The sequence below is a fragment of the Rhinoraja longicauda genome, chromosome 13, assembly GCF_053455715.1.
Source record: "Rhinoraja longicauda isolate Sanriku21f chromosome 13, sRhiLon1.1, whole genome shotgun sequence".
In the NCBI taxonomy this organism is placed as follows: Eukaryota; Metazoa; Chordata; class Chondrichthyes; order Rajiformes; family Arhynchobatidae; genus Rhinoraja; species Rhinoraja longicauda.
Window position 1 is genome coordinate 42306553 of NC_135965.1, and position 23354 is coordinate 42329906.

At 42.6% G+C, this 23354-nt stretch overlaps 1 protein-coding gene across 2 annotated transcripts in view; it reads left to right on the forward strand.

Moving 5' to 3' along the window:
• Positions 1-23354, forward strand: part of gfm1 (G elongation factor, mitochondrial 1) — a 44754-nt gene continuing 21400 nt past the window's right edge. Inside the window, exons 1-8 of one of the 2 annotated variants that reach the window (XM_078410851.1) lie at positions 1-198; positions 9039-9191; positions 10036-10168; positions 11786-11990; positions 14933-15049; positions 19478-19628; positions 21178-21332; positions 22459-22519. In XM_078410851.1, coding sequence (XP_078266977.1) covers positions 130-198; positions 9039-9191; positions 10036-10168; positions 11786-11990; positions 14933-15049; positions 19478-19628; positions 21178-21332; positions 22459-22519 — 1044 coding nt within the window. In that variant the 5' untranslated portion in view covers positions 1-129. Of the gene's footprint in view, positions 199-9038; positions 9192-10035; positions 10169-11785; positions 11991-14932; positions 15050-19477; positions 19629-21177; positions 21333-22458; positions 22544-23354 lie in introns of both variants that reach the window. The other variant, XM_078410850.1, reaches the window with a different exon arrangement.

Sequence of the window (23354 nt, forward strand, 5' to 3'; positions counted from 1 at the left end):
CGTTCCTGCCGGCGGGGGGCGCAGCGCTCGGAGTTTGGCGGGGACGGGGATGCGGGCGGGCCGACCGACCTTCCGGAGCTCCGGCGGCGACGGCAACGGCGTGGGAGCCACAGGCTGCACCGGGTCGCCATGCATCTGTTGAAGGCCGTCCTCGCCTCGGCGCGGAGGCGAACCTGTTTGCGCCGCGCCCGCCAGCAGGTGAGCAACGGCCCCCGGCGGCAGGGAGGGTGGAGGTTGAGGGGTTTGAGCGTCCTGAGTCAATAGACAATAAGGAATGGGTGACGTTTCGGGTCGAGACCCTTCCGTCTGAAGAAGGGTCTCGACCCGAAACGTCACCCATTCCTTCTCCCCTGAGATGCTGCTGAGTTACTCCAGCATTTTGTGAATAAATACCTTCGATTTGTACCTGCATTTGCAGTTATTTTCTTATACGACAATAGACAATAGGTGCAGGTTGGAGGCCATTCGGCCCTTCCAGCCAGCACCGCCATTCAATGTGATCATGGCTGATCATTCTCAATCAGTACCCCGTTCCTGCCTTCTCCCCATACCCCCTGACTCCGCTATCCTTAAGAGCTCTATCTAGCTCTCTCTTGAATGCATTCAGAGAATTGGCCTCCACTGCCTTCTGAGGCAGAGAATTCCACAGATTCACAACTCTTTGACTGAAAAAGTTTTTCCTCATCTCAGTTCTAAATGGCCTACCCCTTATTCTTAAACTGTGGCCCCTTGTTCTGGACTCCCCCAACATTGGGAACATGTTTCCTGCCTCTAACGTGTCCAACCCCTTAATAATCTTATACGTTTCGATAAGATCTCCTCTCATCCTTCTAAATTCCAGTCCGGCCGGGATCTGTGACTGTGAGGAGGGGAAAAGGAGACCGGGACCAGGGAGGCTCAGCGACAGGCCGGGGGTCACCGCAACGGCGTCTCCAGCGGGTGAATGGACAGAAGGAAGGACAATGCAATGGGGCTGAGATCGGCCATGATTGAATGGCGGTGTACACTCGATGGGCCGAATGGCCAAATTCCGCTCCTATAACTTGTAAGAGACAATAGACAATAGGTGCAGGAGTAGGCCATTCGGCCCTTCGAGCCAGCACCGCCATTCAATGTGATCATGGCTGATCATTCTCAATCAGTACCCCGTTCCTGCGTTCACCCCATACCCTCTGACTCCATAGGAGATTGGTGTACAAACTTAAAGCACACGGTATTGAGGGTTCAGTGTTGAGGTGGATAGAAAATTGTTTGGCGGACAGGAAGCAAAGAGTAGGAATAAACGGGTCCTTTTCGGAATGGCAGGCAGTGACTAGTGGGGTACCGCAAGGCTCAGTACTGGGACCCCAGTTATTTACAGTGTATATTAATGATTTGGACGAGGGAATTGAATGCAACATCTCTAAGTTTGCGGATGACACGAAGCTGGGTGGCAGTGTTAGCTGCGAGGAGGATGCTAGGAGGCTGCAGAATGACTTGGATAGATTAGGCGAGTGGGCAAATGCATGGCAGATGCAATATAATGTGGATAAATGTGAGGTTATCCACTTTGGCGGCAAGAACAGGAAAGCAGAGTATTACCTGAATGGTGAACGATTAGGAGAAGGGGAGATGCAACGTGACCTGGGTGTCATGGTGCACCAGTCATTGAAAGCAAGCGTGCAGGTACAGCAGGCAGTGAAGAAAGCGAATGGTATGTTGGCATTCATAGCAAGAGGATTTGAGTTTAGGAGCAGGGAGGTTCTACTGCAGTTGTACAGTGCCTTGGTGAGACCGCACCTGGAGTATTGTGTGCAGTTTTGGTCTACTAATCTGAGGAAAGACGTTCTTGCCTTAGAGGGAGTACAGAGAAGGTTCACTAGATTGATCCCTGGGATGGCAGGACTTTCATATGAAGAAAGACTGGATAGACTAGGCTTGTACTCGCTGGAATTTAGAAGACTGAGGGGGGATCTTATAGAAACATATAAAATTCTTAAGGGGTTGGAGAGGCTAGATGCGGGAAGATTGTTCCCGATGTTGGGGGAGTCCAGAACCAGGGGTCACAGCTTAAGGATAAGGGGGAAGTCTTTTAGGACCGAGATGAGAAAACATTTCTTCACACAGAGAGTGGTGAGTCTGTGGAATTCTCTGCCACAGAAGGTAGTTGAGGCCAGTCCATTGGCTATATTTAAGAGGGAGTTAGATGTGGCCCTTTTTGCTAAAGGGATCAGAGGGTATGGAGAGAAGGCAGGTACAGGTTACTGAGCTGGATGATCAGCCATGTTCATATTGAATGGCGGTGCAGGCTCGAAGGGCCGAATGGCCTACTCCTGCACCTATTTTCTATGTTTCTATGTCATTAAGAGCTATCTAACTCTCTTGAAAACATCCAGAGAATTGGCCTCCACTGCCTACTAAGGCAGAGAATTCCACAGAATAAGAGCGAGGAGGGGCCAAATCAATGGACATGTTAAAGTTGGAGATTGCCAGATTTTTGATTAGTACGGGTGTTAGGGGTTATGGGGAGAAGGCGGGAGAATGGGGTTGAGAGGGAAAGATAGATCAGCCATGATTGAATGGTGGAGTAGAATCGATGGGCTGAATGACCTATAGGGCTCTTTCTTAGGCCATAGGAATCTTAGGGCTAAAGGAATCAGGGCATATGGGTGAAAAGAAGGAACGGGGTACTGATTTTGCATGGTCAGCCATGATCATATTGAATGGCAGTGCTGGCTCAAAGGGCCAAATGGCCTACCACTGCACCTATTTTATCTGTTTCTAATTCTGCTCCTTGAATTTATGAACTCAAAGCCCCTTCACACACAGCAATCCTGAGCCACACTAACAGCAATCCAAGCTTTCATTGCAACCAGGTCTGTTCACATAGCAGAAGTTCTGGTATTCACTTTGGCTCAAGGACACTGGATGTAGTTTGCCTGTGCAGTAAAGAGAGCTGAAATCTCAATGATCAGCAAGGTTGGACCCAGAAATGAAGGCAAGGCAAGGAGCTCAAGGTGTAAAGAATGGCAGAGGAGATGATGGGCTGAATGGTCTAATTCTGCTCCAATAACGTACGAATTATAAAATAGCTTATCTTCTGACTCAGCCTGAACAATGTTTAGGAATGCAAATGCTGGAAATCTGAAATAATGAATGAAAGTGTTGGAAACATGATTAATGGAAATGATTAGTACGGGGTTATGGGAAGAAGGCAGAATGGTGTTGATAAGGAAAGATAGATCAGTCATGATTGAATGGCAGAGCAGACATGATGGGCCAAATGGACTAATTCTGCTCCTATGTCTTATGATAAGAGTCAGATGCCCTTGGTGTCACAGGCAACATGCAGCTGTCTGCCTGAACTCCTTCTGCCTCCAAGCCCTTGCTGAACAGGCAGGGTTCGGATCCTCGGATACTGCTTTTGGTACTTGTCTGTTTTCCATGCTGTATCTTACAATTCAATTCAACATCTCCCTCGCCCGTACGTTTGGTACAGACCAAACGTCAGGGCAAAAAAAGATGTTGAATTGAATTATAAGATACAACATGGAAACAGGCCCTTCATGCCTGGGTGCATGCCGACCATCAATCACCTCTTCACACAAGTGCTATCCACTCTCCCATCCACTCCCTACACATTTGTGTCCATCTTAAAGAGGATAATGAACCTACAGGCCCAAACGATTTCGGGATGTGAGAGGAAACTAGAGCAGCCAGACGAAACCCTCATGGTCACAGGGAGAACATGTCAACTGCACATAAGCGGCACCCGGGGTCAGGATCGAATGCTGTGAGCCAGCAGCTCTACCAACTGCTGCACTGTGCCCCCCCTATCTCGTCATAACTAGATTAAACCCACAAGGGATTCTGTTGTGTGATCTTAAATAAGTACATAAATATGCAAATTAACATGTACTTTGGAATGTGGGAGGAAACCGGAACACCCGGAGAAAACCCACACGGTCACAGGGAGAATGTACAAGCTGCATACAGACAGCACCCGTAGTCAGGATCAAACCCAGGTCTCTGGTGCTGTAAGGCAGTAACTCTACCGTTGCGCCACTGTGCCGTCCATCTAAGACTTGTGGCAGTTACCTCAAGGAACTTGAAAGATACTGCCAACTCTTTCTCTACAAAATTCACCAAAAGGATAAGTGAACCAATGTTAGTGAACCAATGAAGCAAGTCCTCTCCCTAATCAACAAATTCAGTATTGATGTCCAACAACCATCCCAAAGTTGTTCTCAATCACTGGCATTTGTTCCTCTTGATGCCTATTTACATTTTTACCTCAGCCTCTTGATGTCACCCTGCCCTGTTGTCAAATGTAGTCGCTCTTGCCCCGCTTCTAGAATTAGTCTTTATTGTCCATATTTGTATTAAGGTTGTGATGAACGTTGGAGCCATGTTGTTCTTGCAAAACCCAAATTGGCCATTGGTGAGCAGGTTATTGATGAATGAGGTGCTTGTTACTGAGAACTTGGTGTTGATTAAGAGGCAACTGATTAACTGCATTGGATTTCTCTAACTTTTTGTAAACGGGAGACATGCCTGGTGGTTTGAAAATTGTCAGCTAGATGGCAGCATTTAGCTACTGTTATAGTTTGACCAGAGTGCTGCTGGTTCTGGAAAGCAGGATTTTTTTTCTGATGTCTGACCCCCATGTCTTTGCTGTATCCAGTGCCTTAAGAAATTTCTTGATCTCATGTGGACTGAAAACAATTGACCAGAGACTTTCTTTTATATTAGGAAATGATCTGGGGAGAAAGTTGAGATGGATCATCTCCTTGGCATTTCCAGCTGAAGCAAGTGCCTTCTTTTTAGCATTTATATGCTCCGCCCTGCCACCACTGAGGATGGAGATGATCTTGGAGCAGGCTCCTCCTTTTAACCGTTTAATTATCAGTCACCATTCACAACTGAATGAGGCAGGACTGCAGCACTTCAATCTGATCTGTTTGGCATGGATAGTTTAACCTTGTCTCTGATCAGCCATAACTAGTCTCAGCTTTACTCGGTCACCCCCTCATTTTTCAATACATTTGGTGTTGCTGCTGCATTTCCTTCTGCTTACATTGAACCAGGCTTGATCTCCTGGAAGCTCAATATTTGTTTCTATTCAGCTATTTCATATCAAATTATTCTAACTATTTCAAATTGGTTCAGCTAGTCAGTAACTTTTCTCTGCAAACATGACTGGTTTATTCCTACCATCAAAGATAAGCAAAACCTAATGCCAGTACAGTATTTGAATCCCTGGTTTCCTGTAGTTCAGTCCCATCTTTGTTCTTTTTCCCCAGAAAGCCTCAACTTATCCTCTCAAAACATTTATCCAGTTCCCTTTCGAAAGGCACTGACGCTATTTCATGTAACACTACAGGTAGAGAATTCCACATCCTAACTATGCTGAGTGAAAATCAAGTTTTCCCTTGCTCACTCTTTGCACCTTTTTAGGTCTAGAAGCTTGAACCATCCACAATTGCGAACAGCGACCCAGTGCCGCTTTAGAATGAATGAATGAATGAATGAATGAATAAGTTTATTGGCCAAGTATGCATATACAAGGAATGTGCCTTGGTGCTCCACTCACAAATGACAACACAAACATACAGTTAACAATTAAGAATAAAGCATAACCACATCAAAACAATAAGGATACAACATTATGGTCTAAACATGTGGGTGAAAATAAACCAGAGCAAGAAAGAGACTACAGACTTTGGTTATTGAGTAGAACTATCACTCGTGGAAAAAAAAGCTGTTTTTATGTCTGGCTGTGGCTGCTTTGACAGTCCGGAGTTGCCTTCCAGAGGGAAGTGCTTCGAAGAGTTTATGGCCAGGGTGAGAGGGGTCAGAGATGATCTTGCCCACTCGCTTCCTGGCCCTTCCAGTGTACAGTTCATCAATAGGGGGAAGGTTGCAGCCAACAACCTTCTCAGCTGTGCGAACGATCCGTTGCAGCCTCCGGATGTCGTGCTTGGTGGCTGAGCCAAACCAGACCATGATGGAGAAGGTGAGGACGGACTCAATGATAACAGTATAGAATTGGACCATCATTGCCTGTGGCAGATTGTGTTTCTTCAGCTGCCGCAGGAAGTACATCCTCTGTTGGGCCTTTTTGACTGTGGAGTCGATGGTGGCCCCCCATTTAAGGTCCCTGGAGATGATGGTTCCAAGGAACTTAAATGACTCCACTGATGTGACTATGGTGTTGTTGATGGTGAGTGGGGGGAGGGGAGGGGGATCGCTTCGAAAGTCTACAATTAGTTCCATTGTCTTGAGTGCATTGAGCTCCAGGTTGTTGCGATGGCACCAGGACGCCAGCTGTGTCACTTCCCCTCTGTAGGCAGATTCCTCCCCATCCTGGATCAGTCCAATCAGGGTAGTGTTATCTGCAAACGAGGAGCTTGACAGAGGAGTCTGTGGAGGTGCAGTCGTTGGTGTAGCGAGAGTAAAGGAGAGGGGGGAGTACGCAGCCTTGCGGTGCTCCTATGCTGAGGGTCTGCGGGTCCGAGATGTGCTTTCCCAGCCTCGCATGCTGCTTCCTGTCCATCAGTCAGCTGGGAGAGTTTGTAGTGTAGTAGCTCTGGCACAATGGTGTTAAAAGCAGAGCTAAAGTCCACAAACAGAATCCTGGCATAGGTCCCCTTGCGGTCTCAGTGCTGGAGGATGAAGTGCAGGCCTAGATTGACTGCGTCGTCCACCTATCTATTGGCCCTATATGCAAACTGCAGGGGGTCCAGCAGGGGGTTTGCGATGTTTTTCAGCTGGGCCAGCACAAGTCTTTCAAAGGTCTTCATGACTACAGAGGTAAGTGCGACAGGCCTGTAGGTATTAAGACCAGTGATCCTTGTCTTTTGGGGTACAGGGAAAACAGTGGAGACCTTGAAGCAGGCAGGGACAGTGCAGGTTTGCAGGAACTGGTTGAAAATGTCTGTGTAGATCGGTGCCAGTTGTTCGACACAGAGCAGAGGAGGGGGAATCACATTGTTAGGAAATTCAGATTGCTTAATTGGAACGTTGGTTTTTTTTCTTGATGTAGTATTTATTTACATCTCGCCTTTGCTTGTTCAGCGCAATTCATTTGTCAAGAACGATGCCAATATCGTTCACTTCTGCAAATAATGATTCTAGCCTGCTGCAGTGTGATTGTTGAGGTAGCATTAGCCCCAAAGTACATTAAAGCAAGAATCTCTTTTTGATTGGCATGTTGTGAAGACAGAAGGAACCCTATTGTCCTCGAAGATAGACACAAAAAGCTGGAGTAACTCAGCGGGACCGGCAGCATCTCTGGAGAGAAGGAATGGGTGACGTTCGGGTCAAGACCCTTCTTCAGACTAGTTGGGGAAAAGGGAAACGAGAGATATGGACGACAATATAGACCCTGGTCTCCTCGGTAACCCGCAGCTCCCCTTTCCTCTAGTCGCAATAGAGACAAAGTTCCCCTTGTCCTTATCTTTCACCCCATCAGCCATCACTTACAACACATCATCCTCCGATATTTTCGCCACCTCCAATGGGATCCCAACACTAGTCACACTAGTGACTTGATAAAACTTGACTTGACTTGATCTTCCCATCTCCTCCCCTTTTCGCCTTCCGCAGAGACCGTTCCCTCCACAACTCCCTGATTAACTCATCCCTTCCCACCCAAACCACCCCCTTCCCAGGTACCTTCCCCTGCAACCGCAGGAGATGCAACATCTGTCCCTTTACCCCCTCAATCGACTCTGTCCAGGGACCCCGACAGTCCTTTCAGCTTAGGCAGAGGAGCTTAGGCACTTGCACCTCATCCAACCTCGTCTGTATCCATTGTTCAAGATGTGGACTCCTGTACATCGGCAAGACCAAACGCAGACTGAAGAAGGGTCTCGATCCACAATGTCACCCATTCCTTCTTTCCAGAGATGCTACCTGTCCCACTGAGTTACTCCAACATTTTGGGCTTATCTTTGGCTTAGATAAGAAACAGTCTTGGCATCATGATACTGTTGGCAGATCAATTTCCCTCATGGGATAAATAAAGATCTTTTGTCCCATTATCGTGTCGTATGTTCCGTACAGACATTGTGGGCTGAAGGGCCTGTTCTTGTACTGTTCTGTTTTCTATGACATTAGGTTATAATGTCCAGGGCTATCTGCTTGGGTTATTACAACTCAAATTTGGTAAAATCTTTCAATAATTTTAGGACTATCTTAGTCTAAATGACTTGATGCTTGCACATGTGGTGACATGTTGAAAATAATGATATGGAATTTTCAGGATCAAGAATTCCATGTTTTCCAGGTGGTGTAGGAAAATAACTGCAGATGCTGATACCAATTGAAGGTATCACAAAATGCTGGAGCAACTCAGCAGGTCAGGCAGCATCTCAGGAGGGAAGGAATGGGCGACGTTTCAGGTCTAGGCCCTTCTTCAGACTGACCATGTTTTCTAGGGATGCTCCTTGACCTGCTGATTTACTTCAGCACTTTGTGCCCTTTTTTGCAAACTAGCATCTGCAGCTCCTTGTTTCTATTTACTGAGTAAAATCGGTTCTACTTTATTGTTGAATGTTTAATCTTCATTATTGATTAAGGCAATTTTTTATCTTTTTAATCTCTCACTTTGATCATTTTAACCTTAATGGAATTTAACTTTGACAATTTTTTATATTATACTTCGGTTTTCATTTGGAATTTTAATCCTAATTTTGAAGATTTCTGTTTCATTAGAAATGTTACCAGCCACAAGGAATGTTTGAAGTGATGGTCCAATCACATCTGATTAGATGAATTAGCATGTGTGGGTCAAATTGTTTCCATTTAGTTTATACTTTTTCCGCTCAGTACTATATCAGATGAACAAAGATGTACAAATTACTGTCTAAGGAGAAATCAGTGCGTAAAGTAATAGATGTTTAAATTCTGTTGTCTTGTTGATACGATGTTAATAATATTTTATTCGCTATTTTCTTACAATTCTTTTGGAATATTGAAGCACTTACCAGTGTGAAATGTCTTTAAAAGCAATGTAAAGGTGTCATGAAATCAATATTTACTTCATTTTCTACCAGGTTCTTGTGAGTATTTGTCGGCAATGTTCATCTGGAATATTGCCTAATGAAATGATTCGGAATATAGGAATTTCTGCTCATATTGATTCTGGGAAGACAACACTGACAGAAAGAATTCTGTACTATACCGGAAGAATAGCTGAAATGCATGAGGTACTAAGAATCATTTTAAATTGCTCATATGTACATTTTTAACCTGTTAACTGACTAAGTTCCAGGGAATTTGAAAATGTTTTTGTTGTGATTTATGACAAAAATACTGGATTTACCTTGTTAATTTTTTTGCTGGCTCAGTCAGATCAATGCTTTTTAGTGTGTAGATTCTAATGATGCAAGGAAAATTGCTTATTGTTGAATTTTTGCCTTAAAGAGTATAAACAGCAAACTTATTGCTGTGGCATTGTTGTGAAACAAACAATAATAAATCACGTAATGGAATAGTAAGTCTGTTAAGAGTGTCCCTCCTTAAGAAAAGCAAGAACGAGAACACTTCATTGGAAATTTCCACAGTTCTTAAAGTTTATGAAATAACTCTCAGAATGCTACTGACAGACACATTAACACAGCAGCCTGTTGATTTTCAATGAATCTGAAGTATGATCAATAACATACCGTCCGGCGCGGCCTGCAACCACAACAACCTGACTGCGGGAGAAGACGGCAGGAGAAGGGAAAATATATTGTGGCCTTCCATCACAGTGAGGAGAGGACTGGAGGAGACTCACTGTGATGGATGTTTCTTTGATGGATGTTTCTTTTTTTGTGTGTTTTTGGGGTTGTGTAATTTTAATGCCTATTTAATGCTTTTATTGTTGGACTGTGGGTGACTGAATTTCGTCCAATATTGGATGACAAATAAAGCTATCTTGAATCTTGAATTAATGTCCAAACTTAGGTGGCCAAGCATATCTTCAGTTAGCAATTGTAGGAGAATGCATTCAGATTGACAATAAATTAGAATTATATTCCATGTTAATGATGTACTTTTGATTGGCAGGTAAAAGGAAAAGATGGGGTGGGTGCTGTAATGGATTCCATGGAACTGGAACGGCAAAGAGGTATCACTATCCAATCTGCAGCTACTTACACGGTATGGAAAGCAAGGAATGTCAATATAATTGATACACCAGGTAATATGTGAGACGATGATTGATATCCATAAGCTCTAAAGATAAAATTGGAATAGATTTGAATAATTCAGAGAAGGGAGAAGGAATCCAGTTTTAAAATTGCATGTCAAAGGACAATTATAAATATGAAAATTAAGTCCATTGTGATATATTTGGTGCTCCTGGAAATATGCTGTCCCATTTTCCCAGATCTAACAAACTGTCACAATTCATTTTATTTAATATTCTGGGAACTTGGAACTTAAAAAAATATAAAGATGCTCATTTATCTGAAATTGGTGAACATAAACAAATGTTTAAAAACTTCCCCATTTATTGTGTTGGGGTGCAGTTTGTCTCGTGATGCTATTCATTATTCATTAGTGAACTTTGTATCAGTGTGGTGCGACAGATTTTAAAGCTTGATTAATTCTCACAGATTTATGGACTATTCTGGAAGGCGTCACACGAATGATTAATAGCAATGTTTTATTTTCTTTGAAGGGATCAATTGGGAATTTGACTGTGCCTTTCTTTGGACGGTGGTTAGATCACTTTAGTTTTAGTTTTAGAGATACCAAGATAGAGCGCGGAAACAGGCCCTTTGGCCCATGAGTCCGCACTGACCAGCACATTAACACTATCCTTCACACACTAGGGATAATTTACACATACACCAAGCACTTGACCTCCTCCAACCTTATCTACTGTGTCCGCTGTTCCAGGTGTCAACTTTTGTACATCAGCGAGACCAAGCGCAGGCTTGGTGATCGTTTCGCTGCACGCCTCCGCTCAGTCCGCCTTAACCTACCTGATCTCCTGGTTGCTCAGCACTTTAATTCCCCCTCCCATTCCCAATCTGACCTATCTGTCCTGGGCCTCCTCCATTGTCAGAGTGAGGCCCAGCACAAATTGGAGGAACAGCACCTTATATTTCGCTTGGGTAGCTTACACCCCAGAGATATGAACATTGACTTCTTTAACTTCAAATAGCCCTTGCTTTCCCTCTTTCTCCATCCCTTCCCAGTTCTCCCACCAGTCTTACTGTCTCTGACTACATTCTATATCGGTCCCGCCCACTCCCCTGACATCAGTCTGAAGAAGGGTCTCGACCTGAAACATCACCCATTCCTTCTTGCCAGAGATACTGCCTGTCCCGCTGAGTTACTCCAGCATTTTGTGTTAACCTACATATCTGTATGTCTTTGGAGTGTGGGAGGAAACTGAAGATCTAAGAGAAAACCCATACAAGTCATGGGGAGAACGTACAAACTCCATACAGACAGAACCCATAGTCGGGAGTGGACCTGGGTTTCCGGCGCTGTAAGATAGCAACTCTACCGCTGCGCCACCATACCGCCCTTGAAAGAAGAAATTTAATTTAGAATCTTCCCTGTTCATAAAGTTCAGAAGCACACCACTGTCTGAATCAAGGTATTATAGAAACATTGCAGAACTTGCGATGTGGTGACATATTGACACCACTTCAGTCCTGTCATTTACTAAACATTGAAAAATTGATGGCTCAACACCAACAACAATTTGTAATCTAGCACATTTATGAAGAACCTTTAATGTAGTTTGCAGCAATTCAGGTCTTTCTATTCATTAATCTTGGTGTTCTCTCCTGTTTTCCAGGACATGTTGATTTTACAATAGAAGTGGAACGTGCATTGAGAGTTTTAGATGGAGCGGTTCTGGTTTTATGTTCAGTTGGTGGAGTTCAGTGTCAGACAATGACTGTGAACAGACAGATGAAGCGTTACAATGTTCCATTCCTTACATTCATAAACAAATTGGACAGGTTGGGAGCTAATCCCAATCGTGCTCTTCAACAATTGAGGTTAGTTTGTTACTATACAAAATGTCAAGCTGTTAAATTTGAGATTTTGAGAAACCATACTTTCTTTGATCTTAATGTGTTGTACTGTGTAAGATTTCAGCTCCGTAAATGAGTCGAAGGGAATGGCTTGGAATTGATTATGGCAACTGATTTATGAGATTAGAAAGTAGGCTTGAGCACGCATTATTTGTGTACATATTCGAACAGTTTTTAGAAACTGCCCCCTTAAGTTATATAGAGATCCTAATATAAAACTGGGAAATGCTGGAATTGCTGAGTAGGTTAGGCAGCATCTGCAAAGGGAAAAAACAAGTTAACATTTTGGGTCATTAACCCAGCATCATGTTTGTTCCTCTGCAGCTGCTACAGGCCCAAGCATTTCCAGCATTTTCTGCTTTTAGCTTTTAACATGGTTTAGTTCTTCCATTATAGTGTACTGTATTTTAGAACACAAATATACTGCTCAATTATATCACAATTATTTGCCATTTTTCTTCACTTCTTTACTATTTGAAATACACACTGCTGTACTTCTATGTGTATCAGGAACCTTATAAATCAAAAAGTAAAAAACGGCAGATGATGCAAATCTGAAATACATAGAAACATAGCAAATAGGTGCAGGAGGAGGCAATTTGGCCCGTCGCGCCAGCACCGCCATTCATTGTGATCATGGCTGATCATCCACAATCAGTAACCTGTGCCTGCCTTCTCCCCATATCCTTTGATTCAGAGCTCTGTCTGAATTTAAAAGAGAGTTAAATAAGTGCGAGGTGTTACATTTTAATAAACCAGGCCAGGATTTGCCCAGTTCTCTGAAGAGTATTGTTGAACAGAGGGGTATAAGTACAAAATTCCCTGAAAGTGGCGACACAGGTGGATAGGGCGGTAAAGAAGGTGTTTAGCATAATAGCCCTCATTAGTTTGAGGCAGTTTCCTTGTCCAAAATGGCATTACTCCGTCGCTGTCTACAGATGCTATCTAACCCATTGAGTTCCTCCAGCAGTTTGTTTCTCGGTCCAAATTTCTGCCACTAGATGGCAGATTGAGACATAATATATCAGTGATCCATCTGCAAAAATTACCATGAGAGTTGTATGAAATCCCTATCTGTTGCTGCGTAATGCACTGCAGACCTGAAATTTAGCCAGTATTGGGTCTGTAGCAAATTGTATTAATAAAATTTGGTCTGATATTTTCATTAAAAATGTCAACAGCATCTCACTCCAATATTTCAGAAGGAAATATGACTTGTACTTGAGTGCATTAGCACAAGTGGCATCAATGCCTATCCCAAAAGTGCAGTGATTAATAGAGACTATTACTGGATGATTTATACACTTGGATCATTGCAGTTAATCCTAGATCTTTCAGTAGGATTCACCAGATAACCTTAAGGAACAGGTGTCTATTTTATTTTATTTTTGCTTTTATTTCGCTCTGCAGATCATCATGTTTGACTACACCTTAGTCATCTTATTCCGAATTTGGTTCTGTGTGCATTCTGTTTACGTTCCAGTTCTGTGTGCTGTGAAACAGCTGTTATCAGGCAACTGAACCATCCTATCACCAACGAGAGAGCAGTCCTGACCTACCATCTACCGAATTGAAGACCCTCAGACAATTTTTAATCGGACTTTACTGGACTTTATCTTGCACTAAAGGTTACTCATTGTGGAATTCATTGCCACAGATGACGGTGGAGGCCAAGATAAGTTCCTGATTAGCAAGGACCTAGGCTACAGTGAGAAGGCAGGAAAGGTTTCAAAGGTTTTTATTGTTACGTGTACCAGTTAAGATACAGTGATATTCAATTTACCATACAGCCATACTAGAAAAAAAAGCAACAAGACACATAACTACATAAAAGTTAACATAAACAACCACCACAGCAGATTCCCCACATTCCTCACTGTGATGGAAGGCAATAAAGTCTAATCTTCTTCCCTCTTTATTCTCCCGCGGTCGGGGCAGTCGAACCATCCGCAGTCGGGGCGATCGAAGCTCCCGCAGCCGGTGATCGAAGCTCCCGCGTTGGGGCGATTGAAGCCCCCGCGTCAGGGCGATAGAAGCTCCTGCAGCTTGGCGCTCCCGAAGTTGGTCTCTAACCAGAGACCGCGAGCTACACAATGTTAAAGTCCGCAGGCTCCCGTGGTTGGAGCTCCGACGTCGATCCCTAGCAAAGGGATCGCCAGCTCCGCAATGGTAAGTCCTGCAGGCTCCCGTGGTTGGAGCTCCCGAAGTCGGTCTCCAGCAGAGGCCGCCAGCTCCTCAAGGTTAGGCCGCAGTGCAGACGGACATATGATATGGGAAAAAATTGCATTTCCGTCGAGGTAAGAGATTAAAAAATAGTTTCCCCTACCCCCCACAAAGAACACTAAAACATACATTTAACACATACCATAAAACACCAAAGAAGGAAGGGACAGACTGTTGGCGAGGAAGCTATTGCTGGCGCCAACCGGTGGAAAATGGGGTTCAAAGAGAAAAATAGATCAGCCATAATTGAATGGCGTAGACTCGATCGCCGAGTGGTCAAATTCTGGTCCTATGTCTTAATGATCTTATTCTGTTTATCCTGTATCTGTATACTGCGGATGGCTTGATTGTAATCAAGTATTGTCTTTCCGCTGACTGAATAGCATGCAACAAAAAAGCTTTTCACTGTACCTCGGTATACATGACTAAATACAGTATCAGTTTACACGACTAAATTAAACATTTCGAACCCCATCTTCTCTATGATTTTTGAATTTATGTTTCCTATTTTTTAGCATGCAAGAAATTATTTTCTTGATTATGATATGTAACATTGTATTTGTTTAATTTTCATTTAACATTTTCAGATTTGAAATCCATGAGAGGAATATGATCCAAAAAGTATCATGATTCGTGTTTTTTTAGGAAGATTTAAAAATAATGAGTTTTCTTTCTAATTGCAGATCAAAATTGAACCTTAATAGTGCATTTGTTCAAATTCCAATTGGTCTGGAAGGAAACCTGAAGGGCATTATTGATCTAATAGAAGAACATGCAGTTTACTTTGATGGCCAGTTTGGGTAAGAATATTATACATATGTTCTGGCGATGTGCTTTATATTAAAGGGAAAGAGGAACTGCAGAGTTTGGTTAACAAAAAAACTCAAAAGTGGTTCTAAATTAACATAGGAACTGAATGCTGAATGATAATTTCCACCTTAATGATCAACCCCATGTTAAATGTCATGTGTTACACTTGCTGCGGAAGCAGGCAGTGAACTGAGAAGGTGCAACATTTACTGGTTTCTGTTTTCTCTGGTCTCAGCCAGCTGCGCTTTCCATTTCTTCTCTCTTCCAGTGCCATCCTGGACGGTCTGTCTTCAAAGGTCTTGATTATTGATAGCTCAGCTCCCTTCCAATTGCCCATTTCAGTGGCTGCCACCTTCATATTTTGTTTGTAGTTGGCTACGTAGCTGATTTACGGAATTCCAGCAAGTTGTGATCCATTGTCTAGGCCGCCCATATAAAATGTTTTTAGTTGTCATCCCTCGTATGAACCTGGCCAATTCTGCGCAAGACTAATAAATGTACGTTGATGAAATCAACACTGGAGAAAATGCTTTGTGTATGTTTCAGACATTGATGGTGGGAGTTGCTCTGTCACTCCTCGTGTTGTGATCTGCTGTGCAGAGATTGCGATTTGGAAAACTCATTTTGGTGTTCTATGAGGTTGCTGTTGGCCCACACTCTCAGACTCAGCAGGGCATAACATCTACGGTTTTTGTAATGTGCATGCTTATTTTAGCATTAAACGACTGTTTGCTGATGATGGTGGAGCCTGATATGTGAGGCAGCTAACAGTCTCCAGTAACACATTGGCCTTGCTCATTGAATACAGTACGATGTGTCCTGGGCAATTGTTAACCAGTTGTAACTGTGCCCATTGCTGGCTGGAGATGTTCCTCAGGGTGGGTTGGTATGGTGGCATTTTCAGGACAGTGCAACTCCTCGATGAGGATCTGGGGCACTCTTAATTTGGCTCTCGGATGGACGAGACTGAACAGCTCTCATTTGTTGTGTAGGACGGAACTGCAGATGCTGGTTTACACCAAAGATAGACACAAAATGCTGGAGTAACTCAGCAGGTCAGGCAGCATCTCTGGAGGAAAGGAATTGGTGAAAATTCGGGTCGGAACACTTGTTCAGATTGACAGATAGTGGTGGTCCAGGGGTGAGGAGGAAACTGGAGGTGAGAATAGACCAGAGCAAATCAGGGCCTGCAACTGATGACCTCTGGAAGGGTGGAGTCCATAAATGGCCCATTATTGGCCGGGAAGATGTGCTAATGAGAGGGATACTAGGATGGGAACAGTGGAACTAGTAGGACGACTAGAGTGGGGGAGGTGGGGAGGGAAGGAATGCAGGAGTTACTTGATATTAGAGAAATTAAAATCATACCGCTGGATTGTAAGCTGCCCAAGCAAAGTATGAGGTGCTATTGCTCCAATGTGCATGAGGCCTCACTCTGACACTGGAAGAGGCCAGGACAGAAAGGTCAGTATGGGAAAGAGAGTTAAAACATTTAGCAACCGGGAGATCTATTACAAACCTACTGACTCCCATAGTTATTCTGACGTCTGTTACAAACCTACTGACTCCCACAGTTATCTGGACTACACTTCTTCCCACCCTGCCTCTTGCAAAGATTCTATCCCCTACTCCCAATTCTGCCGTCTCTGCCGCATTTTCATTCCCATATTGTTATCCACCGAGGGTAACTTTTGTATTTATTACAATTTTTGCATCCTATGTATACTTGGGCACAGACTTCTCCTTCCAACTATTATAGTCAAGTTGAAACAGATGGTACAGCAGTGCCAACTTGAGTACTGGCGGTGCAGCCTCATTATCTGGAGATTTGCTCAGGCCAAGCGAGTAGCAGCTTCACTCCATTTTGAAATTGCACTTGTTACAAATTTTGGGTTTGACTGTACATTGTTGTTGCTTTACACCAGATTTTCCATGCATGGATCTGGGATCCATGAAACTTAGTTTTTACTTTTACTAGCTAATAGCTTTAGACTTTAGAGATACAGCGAGGTAACATGCCCTTCAGCCTACCGAGTCTGCTCCAACCAACGATTATCCTATAAGCTAGGACTAGCCTAGGGACAATTTACAGAAGCCAATTAACTTACAAACCTGTATGTCTTTGGAGTGTGGGAGGAAACTGGAGCACCCGGGGGAAAACCCTCACAGGCACAGGGAGAATGTACAAACACCGTACAGACTGCACCGAATCAGGATCGAACCCGGTTCTCTGGTGTTGTAAGGCAGCAACTCTACCACTATGCCGCCCCTAAGTTACACCAATCACCTCGTTGATATATTTCTAATAATAAAAATGTCATGCATGTGGACTAATGTAGTCTTGGGTTGGCCACCTCTTATTAACTGAAAGATAGAACAAATAACTTTTATTACATTTGTTACAAGGTTTAAGAATAAATTACATTTATCACATTTAATTTATGAATAAACAGTATTTTGTTACAGCCTGGTTACTTAAACAAGATTAAAATTTGTTATTTTCTATATTCTTGAATCAACCTTTTTATTTAAATCCATTCCAAATACAGTGAGGCAGATTTTTAATTCCAACATTGGATGGGTTTGGGTCAGGCAGGAAGGAAAATATTTTTAAAAATCTCAAACCTGAATCCAATTTACTTCAGTCACCAACTTTTGTTTTATTGAATGCTTGATGGCGTGGAAGGGCAAGCAATCAGTCTGCTCCCAGGAGGCAGGTTACTCATTTCATTCCTTTCATTGAAGCTCTCTACATCGGACATTTTAAGTTTCAAGAATGTTTACTTATAATATGCACTTGTTACGAACCAGAGCAATGAAATTACTTGCTGCAGCTTTGCAGGCATATTTGACATATTAACACCAATAAATATGCAACAAATTGTGTTATTTGAGTAACCAAAGCCATGATGGTGCACAAACCAAAGTATGTTGAGCAACCATAGTAGTGCAAAGTCAGTAGTGGTTAGTTGTTGAGGTAGGGTTGTGCAGGGTGCTTCATGAACCTGATAGTTATTGGAAGCTGCTGCTCTTGAACCTGGGGGTAATAGTCTTCAGGCTTCTTTACCTTCTTCCCGATGGTAGCAGCGAGAAGAGAGTGTGGTTAGGGTGGTGTGGAATTTTCCTATTTGCTACCTTATTGACGAGTGTGTTCTGTAGATCCCTTCAATGGTGGGAGGTCACTACCTATGATAGACCACACAATGTCCAGCACTTTCTGTAGCGTCTTTTGCACTTGAGAATTCAAATTACCGAACCAGGCCATGATACAATCAGTCAGTCGGCTCTCCACTGTACATTTGGAGACATTTAATAAAGTAATCTGCAACATGTCAAATCACCTCAAAACTGTGGGGAAGTAGAGGCATTCTTGAGCTTTCTTACTGATTGCATCAATATGGTGGGCCCAGGACATCATCAGACAATACACACATCCAGGAACCTGAGGTTGCTGACTCTCTCCACCACAGTGCTGCTAATGAAGACAAGTTTGTGGATCCTTGCCTTTCCCTTTCTGAGCATTTATGAAGCCAGTTCTTGTGAATATTATTTTTGTTAATGCTTACTGGAATGATTGATTGTTGTTACAATTTTTGGTTTGCTCCTGTGAAATATCTGGAGACATTTTACTTTATGACTTGTTATTGTTCACTACACATGCACGTCCCAATTAATCATGTCGAAATAATGTTCTAAAGTCTTGGTGCAGCCACAGTCCATAGAAGTTCATTTTTGAAGTTAGTGTTTTGTAGTGTTCATGAGCTTGATTGTTGTTGGGAAGAAACCATTCATGAACCTGGTGTCATGGTTTTCAGATTCCTTCTTCCCAATGGTAGGAGTAAAATGTGAGCATGGCCAGGATGATATGAGTTGTTGATGATCTTGGATGATAAAAGCAGATATCGGCCGTTTCTCTTCTAGCACTTTTCTCCCTTTTGTAGAATGGATTGAATATTATCAATAAACCTTGATGTAATATTTTAGAAAACAACATTTCAAAATGCACTTGCATCCTCTGCATTTGAGCCCTTTGCTTCATCGAATGTGTCAAGTACAAAATACGTTTTGCAAATCTCTACTGGTTGAATAAAATCAGTGTTCATTTTATCCATGTTTCACTTTTAGATTACTGATGTCAAATGGGACAGCCTTTAGTTACCCATTTTATCCTCTTTAAACCAGAAATGTTACACTTTCAACTAGTCACTGGTCATGGCTTCCACATACAATGGCACTTACAAGGTCATGGTCAGGACCTTCGCAATTCTCAATACTTTGATGTAATAGTTTGACATTCTGTTTGAAACCTAATTACATTTTAGGTTGCAAAGATTTTTGACAATGTGTTCAATATTTTTACTCGCTGATAACTGATGAAATATAAGGCATATTGTGAATGATTTGTGTTGTTTGTACAGGCAGGATATTAGGTATGATGACATTCCTGCTGAACTGCGAGTAGAGGCTGCAGACAGGCGTCAGGAGTTGGTTGAGTGTGTAGCCAATGTGGATGAGCAGCTTGGAGAAATGTTTCTTGAGGAGAAGGTTCCTACAATTGATGATCTAAAGGTGAGTTTTTACTGCGTGTAGGATATGTATATCAAACTTCAGCTGTTTGCAGGTTTCATATTATATGTGGTTATCGATGAAGAAGAAATGAGGGTAGGGTGGTGGATCTTTTCAAGAGAGAGTTAGATTTAGCTCTTTGGGCTAAGGGAATCAAGGGATATGGGGAAAAAGCCAGAAAGGGGGACTGATTTTGGATGATCAGCCATGATCATATTGAATGGAGGTGTTGGCTCAAAGGGCCGAACGGCCTACTCCTGCATCTATTTTCTATGTTGTCTCTATGGACTTTAACAAGGCCTGTGATGAGGTCCTGCACGGTAAGCTATTCCGGACAGGAGATCACATGGGATCCAGCATGAGATAGCCAACTGGATTCAAAATTGGCTTGGTAGAAAAGTCAGAGGGTGGTTGTGGAGGTTTTTTTTTTGCTGATTCAAGGCTTGTAACCAGTGGTGTGCTGCAGTGATCTGCTGTGGGTCCATTGTTGTTTATCATCTGTATTATGATTTGGATGACAATGTAGTTAACATAGTTAAAACATTTGCAGATGATACCAGAATTAGTAGTATTGTGGATAGAGGGCTGGGATATTTAAGTTTACAGCATGATCTGGATCAAGTAGGAAAGTGGACCAAGGAAAGGCAGATGGAATTAAGTGTGAAGTGATACATTTTGATAAGTCAAACCAAGGCAGGACTTGCACTGTAAGTAAGACACTGGAGAGTATTATAGAGCAGAGAGATAAAGGAGTACAGGTGCACCGTTCATTGAAAGTGGTGACACAGGTGGACAGGATGGTGAAGAATGCATTTTGCACATTTGCTGTCATTAGGAAAACTATTAAGTACAGGAGTTTGGACACCATGCTGAAACTGCAAGATGCACAAGGATATTACCAGGACTTGAGGGCTTGAGTTATAAAGAAAGGCTGGAGAGGGAGGGAGTTATTTTTCCCCTGAAGCGTAGGAGACTGAGGGTAACCTTGAAGTATACAAAATCATGAAAAACAAAGATAAGATGGTCACAGTTTTTCCCCAGGGTAGAGAAGTCCAGAGCAAGAATGCAAAGATTTGAGATGAGAGAGGAAAGATTTAATGATGTCTGAGGGGCAACTTTTTCACACAAATGGTGGTGTACATGGAATGAGCTGCCGAAGGAAATTGCTGAGGTGGGTACAATGGCAACTTTCAAAAGTCATTTTGACATGTCGGAGGATGGGAAGGATTTAAAGGCATCTGAGCCAAATGCAAGAACATGGGTCTCGGTAATAAAAGCCGTTTAGCATGGATACATTGGGCAGAAGGGCCTATTTCCATTCTATATGACTCCATAATTCGAAGGAGATGAGATGATAATAAAGTTGCATTCAATAGATTTAGATCTCATTGTGTGGAATCCTTTTCATACTGTTCAGTCTTCTCAAAATAAAAGTGAAGCAACCATGCTGGAAGTTAAGCAATTATTGAAATTGTTTTATTTCATTGAAGGTTTTATTCTTGTCGCTGCACTGTGTTTAGTTCTTCTTATTTCTTCTCTCAATTACTTCTAGGCTGCTATAAGGAGAGTGACTATTAGTAGATTATTTTCTCCTGTGTTGGTTGGAAGTGCTTTGAAAAATAAGGGTGTGCAACCACTTTTGGATGCTGCTCTCGACTACCTTCCAGATCCAAGTGAAATCCAAAACTTTGCCATCACCAACCAATCGTAAGTGTTTTATTTTTTTGTTGTTATCGATTTAAAACGTTCATCTTTAACATGTGTATAGTGATTATTCAACCTGCAGTTATGTTTTTTATTCTATATTCATTTTTGCTTAATGGTAAAACGTTACCATTAAGGGGCACATATAATTTTGTTATCACAACAAGCATTGATCTAGATAACACAAGATCATCAAAAGGGTAATTAACTGACTTTCAAGCTCAATTGTATACTCATTGAGTTAAGATTCCTTCTCTGTTTGAATTGATTAGATTCATTGGTACGGTTTTAGACAGAGTAGTGATTATTGTTTTAGTGCTAGCTGGCATCTGTTTGTTGAGTCTCATTGTCCAAAGTCATCTTGTTAAGTCTCATTGACTTTGCTCGTTTTCACCTCACACAAAGCTAACATTGGCCTGTTTCCTTTATCTTCGTTACTTTTTTGCATATCGTTCATTCATTTGTTCTATACCTCTCTACATCACCGTCTTGTTTCCCTTTCCCCTGACGCTCAGTCTAAAGAAGGATCTCAACCCAAAATGTCAATTCCTCTTCTCCAGAGATGCTGTCTGATCTGCTGAGTTACTCCAGCTTTTTGTGTCTATCTTCGAGAAATATATCCCATTGTATATTGAGCCAGAAAATCTTAAACATGGATGCCATGTGCAAGTTGGGATGACTAATTGAGATTCCTATTCAGAATTCTGTTTCAGAGGGGGTAGAAGGATGGAGAAGTGAGGGTAAACAGAGGTAAATCCAAAATGTCAGGCCCAGCCTGCTGAAGTCGGCATGCTATGCCAAAGCAAATGATGAGGCTGCACAACTGTTCAGAATTTGAGAAGCAGAAGATGGTGGTTTTTAGTGTTGTAGTGGCTACTGGGATCGGGGGGGGGGGGGGGGGGGGGGGGATGAATTTAGGAAGGAATTTACACACAGAGCTCGGAGTTCAAAATGCAGAGCATTGTGCACAATGAAAATACAATGATAATCAATGAGAGCTGGGATGAAGGCTAAATGAGGCTGATGTTGGGTAGAGTGAAGGTAACAGATTTGGATACATGGATATTTACATATGTTGACTAAAATCTGCGTGAAAAGGGCTTTTTATGCATATATTTTTTTTCTTCAGGGATTCAGAAGATAAAGTTAAAGTTCTTATGGACTCAAAAAGAGATGATTCACACCCATTTGTAAGTTTGGCCTTCAAACTAGAGGTAATTCATGAATTAATGAATTAATGAGTTTATTGGTCAAGTATGTACACATACAAGGAATTAATAGTATTGTTATTTTCTTTATGCATTCAAATCCAAAATTTGATAATAGATGAGTGTTTTGAAGTTTGTAAGTTGTCCTCGAAATAAAGGGTTAGGTAGCTTTTATTGACATTCAACAGAATTTTAAATAATTTCTGCCGTCCATGCTGACCAGCTTTTATGAGCGAGACCCATTTGGCTGCATTTGACCCGTAACCCTCTAATCCTTTCCTATCTGCGTGCTTGTCTACATATCTACTAAACGTTGCCAATGTACCTACCTCTACAACTTTCTGTGGCAGTTCATTCCTTATGCACACCACCCTCTGTGTGTGCGTGTAAAAAAAAAACTGAAAATGCCCCTCAGACCTCTAAAGATTTCCCCTCTCAGTTTAGACAATAGACAATAGGTGCAGGAGTAGGCCATTCAGCCCTTCGAGCCAGCACCGCCATTCAATGCGATCATGGCTGATCACTATCAATCAGTACCCCGTTCCTGCCTTCTCCCCATACCCCCTCACTCCGCTATCCTTAAGAGCTCTATCCAGCTCTCTCTTGAAAGCATCCAACGAACTGGCCTCCACTGCCTTCTGAGGCAGAGAATTCCACACCTTCACCACCCTCTTGGTTTAAAACCATACCCTCTAGTTCTGGCCTCTTCTATCCTGGGAGAACAGAGAGTGACCAATCCATCTCGTGACTGTCAGAGGGTGACTGTATCTAGAGAGACCAATCACCTAATCTACCTACTCAAAATTAGTTTATTTAG